The following is a 17,866-nucleotide window of genomic DNA, read 5'->3' on the forward strand; positions in this document are numbered from 1 at the left end:
ATTTGTCGACAGTCCGGCCAAGACATGGGCTACTAGCTGCCCTTCGACTAATTAATATAACTTCCAGAGGAAAATGCAAAATTGAATGTGACCGTGAAAACGGCCGAGTCGACTCGCTCCAATTCTTCACAAAAACACTCTCCGGCGCGCGGTATCACCCTTCTAATTCGCTAAATGATATTAAATGTATAAAGATTAAGACAGATTTTTTTTTTTTTTAAATATCAGCTAAGAGTTGCAGCAGGTGAGCGGGTCTTCCTGAAATGTAGCATCCCAAATTTTTTTTTTTTTTTCAAAAATTAGATATATACCGTGAATTCCATATATATGACTCAGTAATGTTAACAACAAACAGTAAAGATCAAGAGCAACATAGAACAAGCAAACTCAGTAGTTTCATATGAGCAAGGAGAACCAAATTAAAAGTTGCAAACCAAAGCAAATTAAGGAGTTTAATACGTACCAACACTGGTTAAGGTGAAGAGTTAACCGCAGTGATGTCTGCAATTCCAGAGCTATCGATCTCTATTAACACTTGTGAAACCACAGCAAACTTTAGCGAAGTCCATTCAGTCATAGCTTCTCTACGATCGACCGTATATGTTGGGCGAAGTGAGGAAATGTAGCTTCAATTGTTTGTCTTCTTGGCTGCTGTCAAAAAATTCTAATGCTAAAGACAAGACATGTTTCTGTTTATATGAAGAAAACCAAAACAGACAAGAGATAACTTTTTGTAATAATTACAAAAAGTCAAAAAAATCAAAAATAGTTTCTCTGTATCTAAATAAACTCAAATCGTCATGTCGACAAGAAAGAAACTTTCTTGTCGATTTGAGTTTATTTAGATACAAGAAACTCATAAAGTGTTCATGAAGAATTATTACAAAGAGTTATCTCTTGTTTATTTGGGTTTTCTTTAGATAAACAGAAACTCATAAAGTGTTTGTGAATAACTAGTTCAACCCCATGATACAAGTGTCATATTCTCTGTCATTGAAAAAAAGTGTCATATTCTCTGTCTCACAATGTTTCGAGATTTTGATATAGACCAAAAGTAAATCTTTTGTTACATGAATATCTAATTTCATTGTACTAATTGTCCTTTACTCATCTTTATTGTTAATTAGGGATGTTATTTGGATTAATTTTCATATTAAGAATGCTGAATAAGAAAATTTCACATCAAAAATTATACTAGATGGTTTTAGGCACATCTGTGGCGATTTAAGAATTAAAACAAGGCATAGATGGGTTAGGAAAATTTATGGCATATGTTTATTATTTAAAACATATACAATAATAAGGTAAAAGATTTAATACATGCATTATTTTCTATACGTTTACTAATGCAAACTAGCATGAAAAAAAAAAAAAGGTTAAAACCACGTCCAAATTGTACCTTGGCCATGATAATAGTGCAACTAAAAGAGTTCAAACCGTATTGACCTTCACTACTAGAAAAACCCCCCAATGCACACAGATAACAATCACACGGATATTCACACAGATGCAATTCTGTATGAGGAAACGGGTAATGCACACAGATTTTTGTATGAAAATAACATTCACACAGAAATACGTGTGAAATATATTCTGAAAGTGGGACCATGAAGAAACTCACACGGATGATCTGAAATCCGTGTGAAAATTTATCTAAAACTTAAGGAATCCTGCATATGTGTCAGGTATTGCCAGAAAGTATCGTATGAATTATAGGGACACACAGACATCCGTGTGAAAACTTAGTTCGGCTCAGAGATTGTCGAAAATTCACACGGATTTTCGTATGAATTACGATTATACACAGCCATCTGTGTGAAAATTTATTTTCTACATCTTCTTTGATTTTCCCGAATCAGCTTTCCGTCTAATCAAAATTTGTCATTTAATTGTACACACAGTTGTCTGTGTGAATGTAAGATTCTTCAATAATTGTACTAAGCTTATATATTTGTAAATCGATCTTCTGTGAGTTTGTATCATCATAGTTAGAAACTGAAGTGGTCTTTCAACTTCTAGTTTCAACTCTTCATTTTTGCTTATAATTTTCCAAATGTCAGGTAGGCGTCTGAGCAAGAGTCGTAATCATGGACCAGTTCGTATTCGCTCTCAATCTCCTCCATATAGTGATTGTCTTCAGAAATCCACCGAACAAATCAATGTACAAGTGCTCCCTGTTAACCAGTCATCTCCAGTGGGTTATATCGAAGGCGTTCAACATGCTCCACCTGCGTTGAAGGTAGTTCACCCTACACATTCTGGTGTTGTTTGTCCGGGAGGCCGTGTTTTACCAGCCTGGTGTTATCCTGGGAAAGATCCTCGTTACCCTATTAACCTCACTTGTGATGATCCCAAAGAAGAGACTCGTGCCTTGGACGCTCGGGTTAAGATAGAACAACTGGAAGCAAGCTCAAGTCGTCCAAATTCTGATATTGTACTTTATGATTCATCTGATAAATAATGAGAATATTTGTGCTTTTACGTTGTTATAATAAGATAACATTTATATTTCTTTATCTATATGTGGCTACTAAACAAATGTTTAATTTGTTTGTGTATGTACTACATTGCTTGCATACTAGTGATGCACAGATGTGTGTTTTTTATTTTTTATTTTTAATATATATGTTGTCATTTTAGAATGTACTATCTATAATGCATTATTGTTGGAGTTTTTGTAAACTATTATATAGTATTTTCTTTTTGACACTCAGTTGCGGATAATAAAGGACATTAAGTTTATTAGCAAAAGCTTACAATAGAAGCAATATGAAAGCTACATCTGACACATAATGTATAATGATAATTATCACTTTTTCTTTAATTATTTTTATCATTTATATTTAAATAAGTATTTTCATTTAATAAACACACGGAGAAGAAATCTGTGTGAAAGTATAATTAACTTTCCTCTTTCAATTCTATTTCCAATTCATTGATGAATTCGTATCTCATTAAACTTCCACCTCTTTCTCTTGCCGTACTGACAGAATATACAATTGCTTGGTGCTTTAAACATCTCTATGAATTCAGCCTTCTTCATCAGTTAAACCGATCAAACAGTTTATTTTCTTCCAAAAAAATTGCCTATCAATTCCTTCATAAGGCTTTTCATATGAAAGTTCAAAGGCAAATTTTTCTTCTACAGGTAAGTGAATTCGTTATATGCTTAATTATGGTTGTAGTTAGGTTTCTTAATTTCTGATCATAGGTGAATGGGTTTGGGTATTGTGTAATTCGATTATATTGGTCTTGACTGTCAACTAGTGTTGGAAATTTTATTGCTTCATGTTTCTGTAGGATGGGTTTACTGTGATGACTATTTAGGTGTTGTTGATCTTGTATCCACACTTATGTAAGCAATATGGACAAAGAATGGGTTTTCCTTGATCATGACAGTGACGAGTATAAAGAAGGACTCCAAGGATTCATCAACCGTTCATTACAGTTTTCTTCATTTTCGAATAAAATCTCATGCCCTTGTAGTAAATGCCGCAACAGATGGCCCATGTTAGTGCAAGAGGTTGAAGATCACATTTATGTTGACGGGTTTGACCCCGACTATGTAAACTTGCCTTGGGTAGAACATGGTGAGCAGTTGCCTGAGTTACCAGCACTTAATGGAGCAAGACCCTTTGAGCCACATCAACCAATATCAGTAGGCGATATACCAGATATGTTGCAGGATGCTTTTGGCCTTCATGATAATGAACATGTCCCAGACATAGAGGTTGAGGATTTGGCCAATCATGATTCCATTCCAACACCTGATGCAGCTAAATTTTACAAGCTAATGAGTGAAGCTGACATAGAGTTGTTCCCTGGTGCTAGGAAAAAGAAGATTGACTTCTTGATTAGATATTATCAACTCAAAGTTTTGCATGGTTGGAGTGATGTTTCATTCACATAGTCATTGAAGCTATTGAAGGAGTCATTTCCCGAGGGAGAGAACCTCCCTGATAGTTTTTACAAAACCAAACAGTTGGTGAAAGATCTTGGGTTGTCATACGAAAAGATAGATGCATGTCCAAAGGATTGCATGTTATATTGGAAAGAGCACTCCGAAGCTACTTCTTGTTGTATTTGTAGCACAAGTCGGTACATTAAAGGGGCAGCTGAAGATGGAACATCTGCTAAAAAGATAGCAGCAAAAGTACTTCGCTATTTTCCACTAGGACCAAGATTACAACGGTTGTATATGTCTCGGCACACAGCCGAGTCAATGATATGGCATTCTACAAAAAGACCAAGAGATGGTTTTCTTCGTCACCCAGCCGATTCTCCTGCTTGGTCAAAGGTAGATGAGCTATATCCTAATTTTGGAAATGAGAGTCGTAATGTACGTTTGGGTTTGGCTAGTGATGGGTTCAACCCGTTTGGCAATATGAGTACATCACATAGCACTTGGCCGGTTGTTATGTCTGTGTATAATCTTCCACCTTGGATGTGCATGAAGCAACCATACATGATGTTATCTTTACTCATTCCCGGACCCAAAGGGCCTGGTAATGATATCGACGTTTACTTGCAACCTTTAGTGGAAGAGCTAAAGAATTTATGGAATGAAGGGATTCATACATATGATGCCTTTACTAAGAGTACATTTACAATGCGTGCAGCCGTATTATGGACTATATCAGATTTCCCGGCTTATGCCATGTTGTCTGGTTATAGTACTAAAGGCTATAAGGCATGTCCTGTTTGCATGGAAGAAACTGATTCTATTAGACTGCATCATGGAAATAAAGAATGTTTTATGGGGCATCGACGATGGTTACCTATTGAGCACAAATATCGGAGGTGGCGAAATAGCTTTAATGGTCTCCCAGAGCATCGTGGTAGACCAACAGTAATGTCAGGAACTGATTGCCTTAGAGCTTTGAGTGGGTTGAGGTTTCAATTTGGGAAGGGAAAAATACCTGCAAAGGTTCGAAAACGATCACGGTCATCAACATTGCAGCAAGAGCCAGTCAAAGGAAATTGGAGGAAAAAAAGTATATTTTTTGATCTGCCATATTGGGAGCATTTGCTCTTACGCCACAATCTCGATGTTATGCACATCGAAAAAAATGTCACAGATAGTGTGGTTGGTACATTGCTTGGGATGAAATGGAAGAACAAGGATAGTGCAAAAGCTCATGAAGACATGGTACTTTTGAATGTGAAAAAGGGTCTTCACCCTATATCACCAGGTGGAAGATATCCTCCAGCTATTTTCAACTTAAAAAATATGGAGAAGACCACTATCTGCAAGGTATTACATTCAATACATCCACCAGATGGATTTTGCTCAAATATTAGTAATTGTGTTCGTGTTGAAGAAAGGACTTTGGTGGGACTTAAAAGTCATGACAATCACATTCTTATGCAACATCTTCTTCCGGTTGCCATTCGTCGTGCCATTAGTTGTAAGGTCTTAACCACGGTCTTGTTGGAATTAAGCTCATTCTTCAGACAATTATGCACCAAGGTGGGATCAGCTGATTATTATGCAAATTTGTCTCGTCAAATTGCTTTAGCTCTTTGCACACTAGAGGCTATCATGCCACCGGCATTTTTCGACGTCATGGAACACCTACCAATTCACTTGGCTGATGAAGCTGCTATAGCTGGTCCGGTTCAATACCGCTGGATGTATCCCATTGAGAGGTATAATAGTTCTTATCAACTATCTATATATGTTCATTTATAGTTTAAATTCATCAAGATAATAGAAAAATCCTAAATTTATTAGCATATTCTGTTTCGTGTTGGCAGGTATCTGTTCACATTAAAAAAATATGTGAGAAACAAAAATCTTCCAGAAGGATGTATCGCTGAGGGATACATAATAGAAGAGTGTCTTTCATTTTGTGTCATGTATCTATCAGATGGAGTAGATTCTAAAAGAACAAGAATAGGTCGTAACGCCGATGACCCGAACAATGTCCCAAGGTTGGGATTGCCAGTCTTTGATAAAAAAGGGCGTGCTCTAGAGAAACCACATGAGTTCAAGTTAACTAAAGAGGATTTGCTGCGAGCTCATACACATGTTCTCATCAACTGTCCAGAGATCAAATCTTATCTAAAGTAAGTTATTAACTCACTACATGTTGAAAACTTTATTATTAAAAAATTCTACTGTTCTGTTTCACTATATCATTAGTAATTCTTGTAATGGATACTTTCTAACAGAGAACATGTGGAAAGAGAAAAAAGTAAAAGAGGTCGCCGGTCATGTCAAGATTCTGAGAGACTGGCAAACTTATCATTTGCTGCATACTTCAAGAACCTTGTAAAGTGTTCTTGCTTTTACATTTTAATGGTGACCGTTTTTGTCTACTGCATTATCAAACTTAGCTCTCAAACTAACTTTTGGTAAATTATGATGTAGATAGAGACAAAGGTTCGGAATGGTGATAGAGGTATCGACCCTGATGTTAGAGCATTAGCTGCAGGCCCTAATGAAACTGTTGGGAGATACAAGAAATATGTCATCAACGGATTTCGCTTTCATGTGAAGTCTCTGGACACCGGATCCAATGCTCAAAATAGTGGAATATTTGTTAATGCCGGATCTAACTGTTACGCTACTGCTGATGACCATCGACCAAGAGATGGAATGCTTGACTACTATGGGATATTAACAGATATCATAGAGCTTGACTATCACAGTGGTAGAAAAGTGTTATTATTTGATGGTGATTGGATTGATAACCGGACAGCTAATCGAGGGATAAAGAAGGATGAGTATGGATTCTTATTAGAAAACTTTAATCACTTGCTTCCTAAGCCAGACACTTTAGTATTTGCCTCACAAACATTACAGGTATTTTATGTAAAGTGTCCTGTTGAGTTGGATTGGGATGTGATTGTGAGGACAAGACCGAGAGATTATTTTGACATGGGGGCAGACTTATCACCTGAGCCATATGCACATCAGGAACTACATAATGGAGATGATGATGGCGAGGACATGACTATTCCGAGAACGGATATGCCAGACATTGCGTTGGATTAGGTGAAACCTGCATGTATATAGTTGTATTATTGTAAATAATGTGGTTTTGGAACATGATGGAATTGCAACAAGGGAAGATAGAGTTTTTGCTCATGTAACGTCCTACTGACTTCCCTAACGATTTCTTTTTATCTTTGTTTGTTCATTCAATGACTTGGATCATTAATTTTGAGTTCTTTTCAATGGTCATCTGGTTTAGTTTTATTATGATTTTAGCTTTATTATCAGTTGATCCCTTTCTTTGTTGCCACTCCTTGCTCTCCTAACCCTCATCTTAGGAACATCTCAAATTTATTAACTAGCTGACTTGAATTATTTGGTATTCTAGTGCTCATGTTTTTTTGTTCAATGCTTCTGAACGTCAAACATGAATAGTGGGACAAGCTGGTAGCTAGACCATGTTTTTGAAGTAGGATTAACTAATGATCAATATATGTAACCTATGGAAGACAAAATGGTCATGTATCTTAAGCAGGATTATAAAATTCAGCATGGATGCACTTATATTTTTATGCTCAAAGAAAATGAAGCAAATAACCTTTAGTTTATTATATTCCCTGGAAGTGCATTTTTGTATTCTTGTCAATGAGTTTTGATGTAGTCATAATTAACTGATTCTATTTGTAAATGTATGTTATTAGTATAAACATGATGAAAACCAAAAGAATTTTAAAACCGCCCAAATTGAACAAGGCGGGAGACGAAATGGATGTCCCGCACTAATGGAACCCATACGGACTCTTGTGGCCAAAATTAAGCCTTTTATGCTAATTTTTATAATGTGGTACACGGAATAACGTGGAAATTTAGGGATAATACACCTGTCCGTGTGCATGTTGATTGGAGCATAAATGCGAAAAATATAGTGTGAAATCCCTTGCACTTTTCTTAGCTATTTCCTTTAAAAAGTCAGTTTTAACTTCGTTTTCTTTTTAGGTAGTTCATGGAGTGATTCAACAGAAATAGGAGCTGAAAGGGAGCAACGAAGCCATGAAACATGAAGTACTGATGCAGAGGACCAAGTTTGATCAACCATTTGGCCAGGAATCACAAGGTAAATCCACGGAAATCGTTGTGCAAAACAGTTGCTCCAAAGCAGAAAACTGCAGTTTCAGAATCAGCTTTCTGGGAAGGGTTTTGAGGAGCAATTCTTGCACCCTTCCAGATGCACCTTTGAAGAAAGGGCCAACGATCCTTGAAGACATGATGTTATACTTCAACTACAGCCAAACAACAGGTCAAAATCATCAACGAGACAGTAGGAAATCAAAGTAGAAGTATGCTTCCCGATAAGGCAGAAACTGTCAGCTTTTCACGAAGCGTTTTGGGAGATCTTTTCCGGCAATTTTCTTGGAGTTTTTCCAGAAGGTTATTGATCATTCTAGATGATATGATGTCATAGAACACGTGGGAGTCAAGAACCATCCAGAAACTTGTCAAGACGAAGTTGTTTCTTGTCCAAGAAGGAAGCTTCAGAGTAAGAAATCGAATCCTAGTCGAAACAGGACTGTTTGGCAGAAATCTTTTGTGGACGAATTTTGGGTGCATTTTTGGAAGGTTATTGCTGCTGCAAATATGAAGGAGAGTCCTAGAATGATTCCTCAAGATTTTGGGAAGATTATTAAGGCTTGAAAATCATTTAATTATGCACCAAGTAGAATCCTCAAGCAACTAGGAGAGGCTTTCAAGCGGAATTGGAAAAGGAAACTTGGGCTGTGTATTTTATATATATAGAGGCTCTGAACACGTTGAAAATAACCATCCTACAGTTCCTCTTCTGCTCCCAAACCCTAGCACACAAAGTCTCAAAAATTCCCAAGTCTTCAAGAAGGAAAACTGTGCACATCACCATCCATCTCCATCAAGCTTCTGCCGTGACTTATCTTGAAGGATTTCCTGCATCTAAGGCTGCCTAAAAGTGAATTCGTGGCTCTCATACTCTCCCTTTTTCGGTTTTTATAAGCTTGTAATCTGATACTCATGTTTTTAATTGTTGAATTTAAGATGATGTGTGGCTAGTTATTTTTGCTAGGGGCGAGGTTTGAAGCCCCAATTCTGTAGAACATATGTTTGTTTGAATTTAGTTTCTTGATCTGTGGTGTGGATTGGTTGTTTATCTCTGATTGATTGAAAACTTTTGCATGTGTATGTTTTATGGTCGCGAACATAGGATTTATGCATGTAATTGGAGCTAGGTTTAGAAAATAATTCACCTAATCGTTTTGTTTTCTAATCCACAAGTATGCAAGGCTTTGAACAAAAGTTGATGTTTTAAACAACTAGAAGAGCATGCTAGGTAGGCGTTCCACACTAGACTGCAACTCTAAAATCAATCGTTTCCATGAGATCCTAATGCTTCAAATGTGTTGACACTATATGTGTTGTTGATAGGATAGCGTTCTATACCTTGATTGCATGTTTGATAGGCTTAGCTATTGTGCGTTCACGTAGACTAAGTAATTAGGGAAACATTAATAGGGACATGATCTGCTCCGACTTGTTTCTTGGTTGATTTCTGTTCACACCTTAGTAATTGAAACTAGGTTAACTTAACATTGTTCGAAAGTAATTGGTGGTGGATTTCCGAGTCTCTAACATGTTTTCCATCTTGTTTTTCTCAAAACCTAAAATAAAAATCGTTTTTCTTTTATTTTCCTTTTATTTTCGTAGGAACATAAAAACCCCAAATCTGTTTCAACTTAGGATTGCAACGCACCCTTCAATCCCCATCTTGTCCTGCCATCTTTTTCCCTCTTTGACGTTTTTCTTTTTCTTAGTTTTGTTATTTGTTTTGTGCTTTAGTTAGTTTGGTTTTGTTTTATTTTGTGTGAATTATAAAGTTACCCTCAATCCCCGGCTTGAACGATCCCTGCTTACTCTATATTGCTAACGACTACATCTTGCAGGGTTAAGTTGAGCGCTTGTTTTTAGCATATCACATGTACCTGATTTATCAAATTATTTTACTCCCAAACACCCCAAACACAGAAGCCTATCTCTCAACAATGTCTTTCTTTCTCCCCAAAACCTCAATCTCTTTGTAGTAGGCCGCTCGATCGATTAGGCTCATGTAATTATCTCAATTTCAATCGAAGGTTAGTACATATCGAAGGCGTGTCCTGTACTTGTCAGCTATTTCTCAGCGTTTTATGCAAATAGTGAGACAGGTATTGTCCAAAAATTGAAGCTACTAGGTGGTCTTTACTGGAAAGAAGCTGCAAATTTGCTTAGGTACTGTCGTTCTTAATCAGTCTACCCTAGCATAATACTTTTCTTCTAAATACAAGCCTTACTTGTGTTTTTGGTCGTTCCTTGGTTAGGTTTCATATATGTATCTATACTATATGATCATATATGAGCAAGAACATAACTTTTATAGTTTGCTTATTAAAAGCTATCAAAATCATATATAGCCATCCCAATTTTCATACCAGGAAGGTGTGCCAAGAACAAAAATTATCAATTTAAGCTTTTTCCGTAATAGCCTTTATTTTGATAGAGGCCTAAATTGGTAATGGATTGTGACTTTAACTCTATTTATGTGCAACATCAACTATTTATTTCATACCTGAGTATTTAGTTAGCCGATTACAGTATCCTGTTGTTTTATGTTTGATGTGCTCAATAATTTTGGATGTGGTGCTGGAAAAGTAATAGTTGTATCAGTAATAAAGTTTATAGGTTATAGTGCATTTGTTTTCAGATATGGAGAGCTTTCCAGGTGATGTTAATTATGACTTTGAACAATTAGGCTTGGACAACATGGGGGAAGCCACCAGAGGAGGCATTAGTGAAACAACAGATGTGCAGAATGTTCTCCTAAGCCAAGAACAACAAAGTAATGTATACAATGAGAATGCTTCAAATGGTAATGGTGATGTTAACAACGAAGATCAGAACAACAATGGGAGAGGAAAAAATATAATAAAATGGGGTAGGCGCGGAAAGAGGGAAAATGTTTTGTGGGGTGACAGTGGTGCGCCAATATGGCCAACAGAGAAGTGTGGAGAATTTTCTCGTTATCTTGGGTATTTGGCCGCTGATGCTGGACTCTACCCTATTGATGTCAAATCCTTTGCTGAATTCAAAAAGTGGGACAACCACGATAGGATGTGGGAAAGAGTTAAGGTATCAAATATCAATTTTTAGCTTTTCATACTTGAATAAATGAGTTTGTTCAGATTAATTTATGCATCATATTGCAGGGAACTATAGATTGGTCTGTTCCAGAGACTTTATCTAAACAACACAAGATTAGGAAGTATGTTGTGGACATAATCAATGATCGTTGGAGGCAACATAAGCATCAACTAAAAAAAAGTTTTGGGAACCGCATCAAGATTCTCCTGTACGGTTCTTGTGCGGTGAGCATGGTGTGGACAACGGTCAATGGGTTAAGTTTGTGGAAAACTTAGACAGAGTCGAGATGAAGGTAAGAAAACAATATATCCAAAACTTGTTACTAACCGAAATTGGGGTTTCAAATATTACTCGTGTTAACTTAGAGATGGTTGTGAATAGGAAAAGGCTGCAATAAATGTCAATAACAGGAAACAAAAGAAGATTAGCCACACAACTGGAACTTTGACTTATGCAGCTAAAATCTATCAATGGGTGAGTTTAAGCTATGATCTTATATCTGATCGTATACAATATTGAGTGTTTTATTTGATGTTTATTTAATGAGAATCCCAATTTCACTTCTACTATGTAATTCTTTTAATGGTTTGACATGTCCCATTGAATGAGCGTCATCTAGGTCTGCACCATAATATTATTAGTATCATCTATGATTAGTTTGGTGTTAGGAAGTATATTTGTGCTTTTACATATTGAAGTATTCAGCTTACATCATATATAGTGTGTTTCAGATCAAACCATGCTTTAATTAGCTGTATATTGTTAATATCATTTGTGATTTGGTGTTGGGAAATATATATCAAATGCAAAAGATCTGTAAACTTGCTAAACTTGTTAACCATATATATGATGTGCAACGTTCAAAATCTTCATGTAGTATTATTTATCTATACTTCTACAATATTATAACCACTGCATGTTACCAAAAAGCTAATAGGCTCTTATTTGACAGCAAGTTGAAAACAACAAAGATGCACCGCCGAACCGTAAGGAAAGATTCAAGATAACACACCTAAAAAAGGGTTCCAAGACACAGTACATTGATGAAGCATCCACACAAGCTGTGGTTAGTATTAATGATATTATAGTTATGTGTTTTATTTGAAAGGCCATATAGTCCTTGAAATAGATATAATTTGATGATTATTTGTGTCGGTTGTAGCTTAGCTTGGAACAAAAAGAAGCAGAAAAAAGGAACCAAAATATCGACATAACCCTTGAAGTTGTAGAAGACATATATGCAGAGGTGTTTGGTGTTGAGAAGAGAAACCGCGTTAGGGGAATGGGGACCGGGTATACATGGTCAGATGTTCCGTTTATCCATACAGAGAAACGAGGGATTTCAAAGGAGGTGGAGGCATTAAGAGCTGCTGTGGAGGAACAAAAAAAAGTGTCTGAAAGAGCATCCATGGAGGTTGAAAGATTGAGAAGTGAAGCTACAAGAGAGAGAAATGAAGTTGCTGAAAGAGAAAAACAACGTGAGGGAGAGTTGGAGAAAATAAAAGATGAACAAAAACAAATGATGGAGAAGATGAAGAAAATGGAAGAGAATATGCAAATATCTTTTGCTACAAAAATGGCTGACATGATGAAAGGGGTTGCTGGTGATAACACACATATTTTGAATTTTTTTCAGCAGATTTCTCAAGTGTCATCATCTCAAGGGGAAACTTCAATGCCTCAAATGCAATCAGCTCTTCCAGATGAAGCTCTAGCATGAGAATGCATCAAGAGAAATGCAATAGGTATGCGTTGGTGAGCATATTTCAGTTACCTATTAAACAGTACTTTATTGTTGCTATATAAATGCACATGAATGCTGTTTAATGTTGGTCATTTTGTTAAATTTTGTTCATCTTGACCAACTGTTATATAATCTTAGGGAATTGAAATAGGCCTTATTTTGTATCAGGAGAAATGCAGCAGCATAAACTCTTAACGTATATTAATGAGAAGCATGGTGTATGTTTTTATATATTAATGTAAAGTTTTGTTTATGTTTGGATGGATATTGTGAATATTTGAGCTTTTATTTTTTGGTCTTAGTTGCATTAAATATATGATTTATTTAATTATTTAAAAAATATATAGATGACCACATATTAAATTGAATATATTTTTTTTATTTATATGTTGACAAAACACACAGTTTCTCATCTGTGTGAGATATTTTTATTTTATTTTTATGTTGACAAAACACACAGTTTCTCATCTATGTGAGACAAGTATTAATAAAAGTAAAATAAGAATATTAATAGCAAAAAGTATTATATATTGATTATTGAAACACACGGATTCTTGGGTGATTGGACGTAATAGCAAGAGTTGTGGTGTAAGTGGGACCCACCAATGCATTCACACAGATTAGACAAATCCGTGTGAAAGTAGTATTAGCGACGCCAGCAATACGTACGGATTATTAATCCGTCGTTGTACCGTGTGTATTAACGTTTTCACACGGATATCCGTATGGAATACTACCATTTCACACGGATTCTCATCCGTGTGTGATGGGGGTTTTTCTAGTAGTGCGTTGTGAGCTCCATATTGTTTGTCTTATTTTCTGCAGTATTTTGTATGACTAATCTAAATTTTTCAATTCAAGATGTTTGTAATGAAATGTTATTTTCTTCGACACAACATGAAGCCGTTTTAATAGAATACACACCGTATACCCTATAGTGATTACATAGTCCACAGTCGTTAAGAATCTAGAAAGCTCGTTTTCTAGCAATTTCCAGGAAGGAAGTTCCTTTACTATTATCTGTTTGACTTATGAATGAAACGCGCGAAGCGCTAAATATGGGCGAAGATTGAATGACTAGGGACAATGTACCAGATCACAAATACGCATTCATCAGCACGTGACTTCCTCATGCAATAATGCAACAACAACATGCCCCATAGAATTTGATAGTGGGCCGAATGAACTGACTTGTTCTAACGGGCTGTTTATGCCAGATTGGTCCGGCCCACTTCCAAAACTCAAAAGTCAAAACTACTCTGCTCCCGCTCTTTTCTGCGAAACTAATTACTGCCTCTGCTTCAAGCCCCAAACTCAATCAGAGAGAATATTTTGAAACTTAAAGTGATTAATACAACAATATCATCAATTTGCGAAATCATATGTCCAAAACTCCAAATTTATTGTATCTATGTATTCTATTAATAAGTGTACACACATGGTAGGCTGTAGTTATAAATTAAACAGGTAACCCATTGATGATCTGGTTCTGGTTCTGGGCTTCATGCCCAGTGCAGCGGAAAATTCTGATAAGATTTTTCAGTTTTTCACAGGCACGAAAAATCCCTGAAACTACAAAATTCTCCATCAAACGGCCATTCATCGCTATCAGCTTCTCTTTCAATTCGCCAGAGGCTAGAACAAGAGCTGAAACCGCACTTTCACATTGTGTTTTCAAGTATTGGTATGACTTACTCGCAACGCTAACAAAACAGATACTCAGAAGAAGAGAACGAGCCATCCAAAAGGGGGAACGAGGATGAGAAGTTCTAAAATGCAAGCAAAAGTTCCCACCAAGATGATGATCCTATTCATTAAATTACGAAAGTCTGTCGTACGTGATCAGTTTGGAGTATCATGACACCTATTGACCCGAAGTAAGCGGATACGTCGATAACAAACAGCCTCATCAATAGTGTACTGCTGTAGTCTGGAGACGAATATGCAAATTTCAGTTGGAGGCAAAAGCCTAAGATGGCAATGAGAGAAACAATGCATGTGTTTGATCCCACCATAGATTTGGTCCGGCGTGCACACTCCTCCATTCTGTTATTGTTAAGACCATAAGAAAATTAATCGAGTAAGAATTTATTTATCTAATTAGTGAAAAAGATCGACTATGGTCTATGGCTATGAATGAATTACAAATTATAAAATTAGGGAGGGTCAATTTTAAAAACAGAGCCCTCTGTTCCTACTACATGGAACTTCCCTATATTCTTTAATATATCAAAGAGGTCGCTGAGATTTAAAGGCTTCAAATTTCTTCCAAAAAGTCCAAATTAGAAAATTAAATAAGGGAAGCTAAGTGAACCAAACTCCAAGTCATATCCATGCTGATGTAGCCGGGCTGCCGGGGCGTAATCATATCCACCGTCATCATCGTCATCTCCATCTCCACTTCTTGCACAATTATATTAAGCAACTCTAGAATATTGCGATTCGGACTGTCATTATGATTATGCTCCAGCCGCATAACAATTCTGTAACTTACAGGTTAGCCATTACATTCTAATATATTGGCGGACGGGTCTGGGCAGCGTTCGAGGTCGGAGGAGGTCCGAGTTGCAGGTTCTGGGCAGCAACCCGACCTGCAACTGCAGGTTTTCTGGGCAGCGCTGCAACGACGTAGCCGGCGACTCCACCGACTGCAGACCTCTCCGCCCGACCCCTGGCATCCTTCCGGCAACCTCCGCCGCTCCGTCGCGCCCCGAGCCGAGCTGCAGCAGCGCCGTCCGCACTTTAACGAAAGTGCGGACGTCCTCTTTGGAACGCCTCCGTATATATATATATATATATATATATATATATATATATATTTTTTTTTTTTTTTCAATTACGTCTTGCTGAACATAACTATAGAACGAAACTTCCCTTCTTTAGCAGAAACTATAAAACATCAAGAGCGACTTGACAGAAATAGCTAAGAGTTGCAACAGCAGTAGCTTTACATTTCTATCAACAAAAAACTACATAGGGCTAAATAATATTAACAGAAACCGTAAAGATCAAAAGCATGCATGTTAAAAGAATATATAAGCTAAGATTGAGAGGAACTAAAGCAAAATATATCATATATAGTAAGATGGCTAACACTTGCAAGTTAACAGAACTGCTGTTCTCCATTCCGCAGCTTCTCGATCTGTGTGGAGCTCAAACCTTCCTCTCGCTTCCTACCACCTTCGGAGTCCGGACCAACAAAGAAATGATATATGGGAGAAATGAAGTTATGAGGAATATTAGATATGCTTATGAGGATTATGGCATGCCTTCTAATGACAATACCTCATAGTGCTCGATCGAGCTGCCCGTTTGCTTACAGAGTCACAGGGCCTAACAAATGTCAAATAGCATATATACGCATAAAAACAAAGTCCCGGGCCTAAAAACTTATATATTTTACTGCTGCCCTAGGTTTGGAGCTGATCAGAAACTAAATATGAAACTGAAAGGTTTCCTACTTAATGTCACTAGGTACCCCTCATGTCACACATGTTGCTTCGTACGTGCTTGGATGGATGAATGGATCAACAGTTGTTTCGGTCACTAATACCCTTGGTCTTCTGACTTGGTTTATAAACTCTTCGCAAGCGTACGAATCGTTGTCAAGTAAGGGAAGTAATTGAACCTTAGTTTATCGTACCTCGGGGATTAGGTGTTGGACCTACCCAAGATAATTGGCGGTAGGATACTAAAAGCACACAAGAAAAATAAAAAGTAAAATAAGACTATAAACAATCAAGGCACCAAGCAGTAGAAAAGAATACTTCAATTCAGGGTTAATTCAATAATTCTATTCATCCCACAATGAGGGTATATATACAAGTACAAAGGAGTAGTCTAACTCTAATAGGAAACAATCTTTCCATAATTACAGGATATCCTAATTAAATAAAATCCTAATTACATACAGATTTACAGCGATTCTACACTCCCCCTCAAGTTGGTGCATAGATATCTATCATGCCCAACTTGTCAACTGAGCTGTCAAATACCTTCCTGGACACTCCTTTAGTAAGAACATCAGCTAATTGCTCCTCTGAGTTTACAAATGGAAAGCGAATAACCTTTCTGTCAAGATTTTCTTTAATAAAATGACGGTCAACCTCCACATGCTTTGTTCTATCATGCTGAACTGGATTATGTGCAATCTCAATGGCAGCTGTATTATCACAATGCAAATCCATAGGCTTTTTAAGCTTGTATCCCAGGTCTTTCAAGACATTACGAATCCACAACATTTCACAGACTCCGTGTGCCATACCTCGGAACTCAGCTTCTGCACTTGATCTGGCAACAACTTTCTGCTTTTTGCTACGCCAAGTGACAAGGTTCCCTCCAACAAAAGTGAAGTATCCAGATGTAGAACGTCTGTCAGTTTTATCACCAGCCCAATCTGCATCTGTGTACCCAACAACTTCCAATTCATCTTTTTTCTGAAACAGTAACCCTTTACCTAGCGCCCTCTTCAAGTACCTCAAAATACGAAAGACTGCATCCATATGCTCTTCACTAGGACAATGCATAAATTGACTAACAACACTCACATCATAAGCAATATCAGGTCTAGTATGTGAAAGATAAATCAACCTTCCTACAAGACGTTGATACCTCCCTTTATCAGTTGGCACTTGATCAGGATAGATAGCAAGTCCGTGATTCATCTCAATGGGTGTCTCGATGGGTCGGCAGTCCAGCATCCCCGTTTCAGCAAGTAAATCAAGAACATATTTCCTCTGTGAAAGTGAAATCCCCTTCTTAGACCTTGCAACTTCAATACCCAAAAAATACTTTAGTTGTCCCAGATCCTTCATTTCAAACTCCTTTGACAAATACTTTTGCAATTCATTTATCTCATTCGGATCATCTCCTGTAACAATCATGTCATCAACATACACAATAAGTGCTGTAATCTTACCATTCTTGCGCTTAATGAACAAGGTATGGTCAGAATTGCTCTGTCTATATCCAAAGGCTTTCAT

At 37.0% G+C, this 17,866-nt stretch overlaps 2 protein-coding genes across 2 annotated transcripts; both read left to right on the top strand.

Annotated features, from left to right (window-relative positions):
* Positions 1–4,039: 4,039 nt before the first annotated feature.
* LOC121051349 lies at positions 4,040–7,000 on the top strand. The gene is made up of 4 exons (XM_040513623.1): positions 4,040–5,649; positions 5,758–6,069; positions 6,175–6,274; positions 6,374–7,000. Exons 1-4 carry the CDS (start codon positions 4,040–4,042, stop codon positions 6,998–7,000), a joined length of 2,649 nt encoding a protein of 882 aa, XP_040369557.1.
* Positions 7,001–11,258: 4,258 nt separating this feature from the next.
* LOC121051350 lies at positions 11,259–12,860 on the top strand. The gene is made up of 5 exons (XM_040513624.1): positions 11,259–11,432; positions 11,522–11,614; positions 12,093–12,206; positions 12,303–12,554; positions 12,777–12,860. The coding sequence occupies exons 1-5, from the start codon at positions 11,427–11,429 to the stop codon at positions 12,858–12,860; spliced, it is 549 nt and encodes a 182-aa protein (XP_040369558.1). The 5' UTR covers positions 11,259–11,426.
* The last annotated feature ends 5,006 nt before the right edge of the window (positions 12,861–17,866 follow it).

Source organism: Rosa chinensis, chromosome 2, assembly GCF_002994745.2.
Source record: "Rosa chinensis cultivar Old Blush chromosome 2, RchiOBHm-V2, whole genome shotgun sequence".
NCBI classification, from domain to species: Eukaryota; Viridiplantae; Streptophyta; class Magnoliopsida; order Rosales; family Rosaceae; genus Rosa; species Rosa chinensis.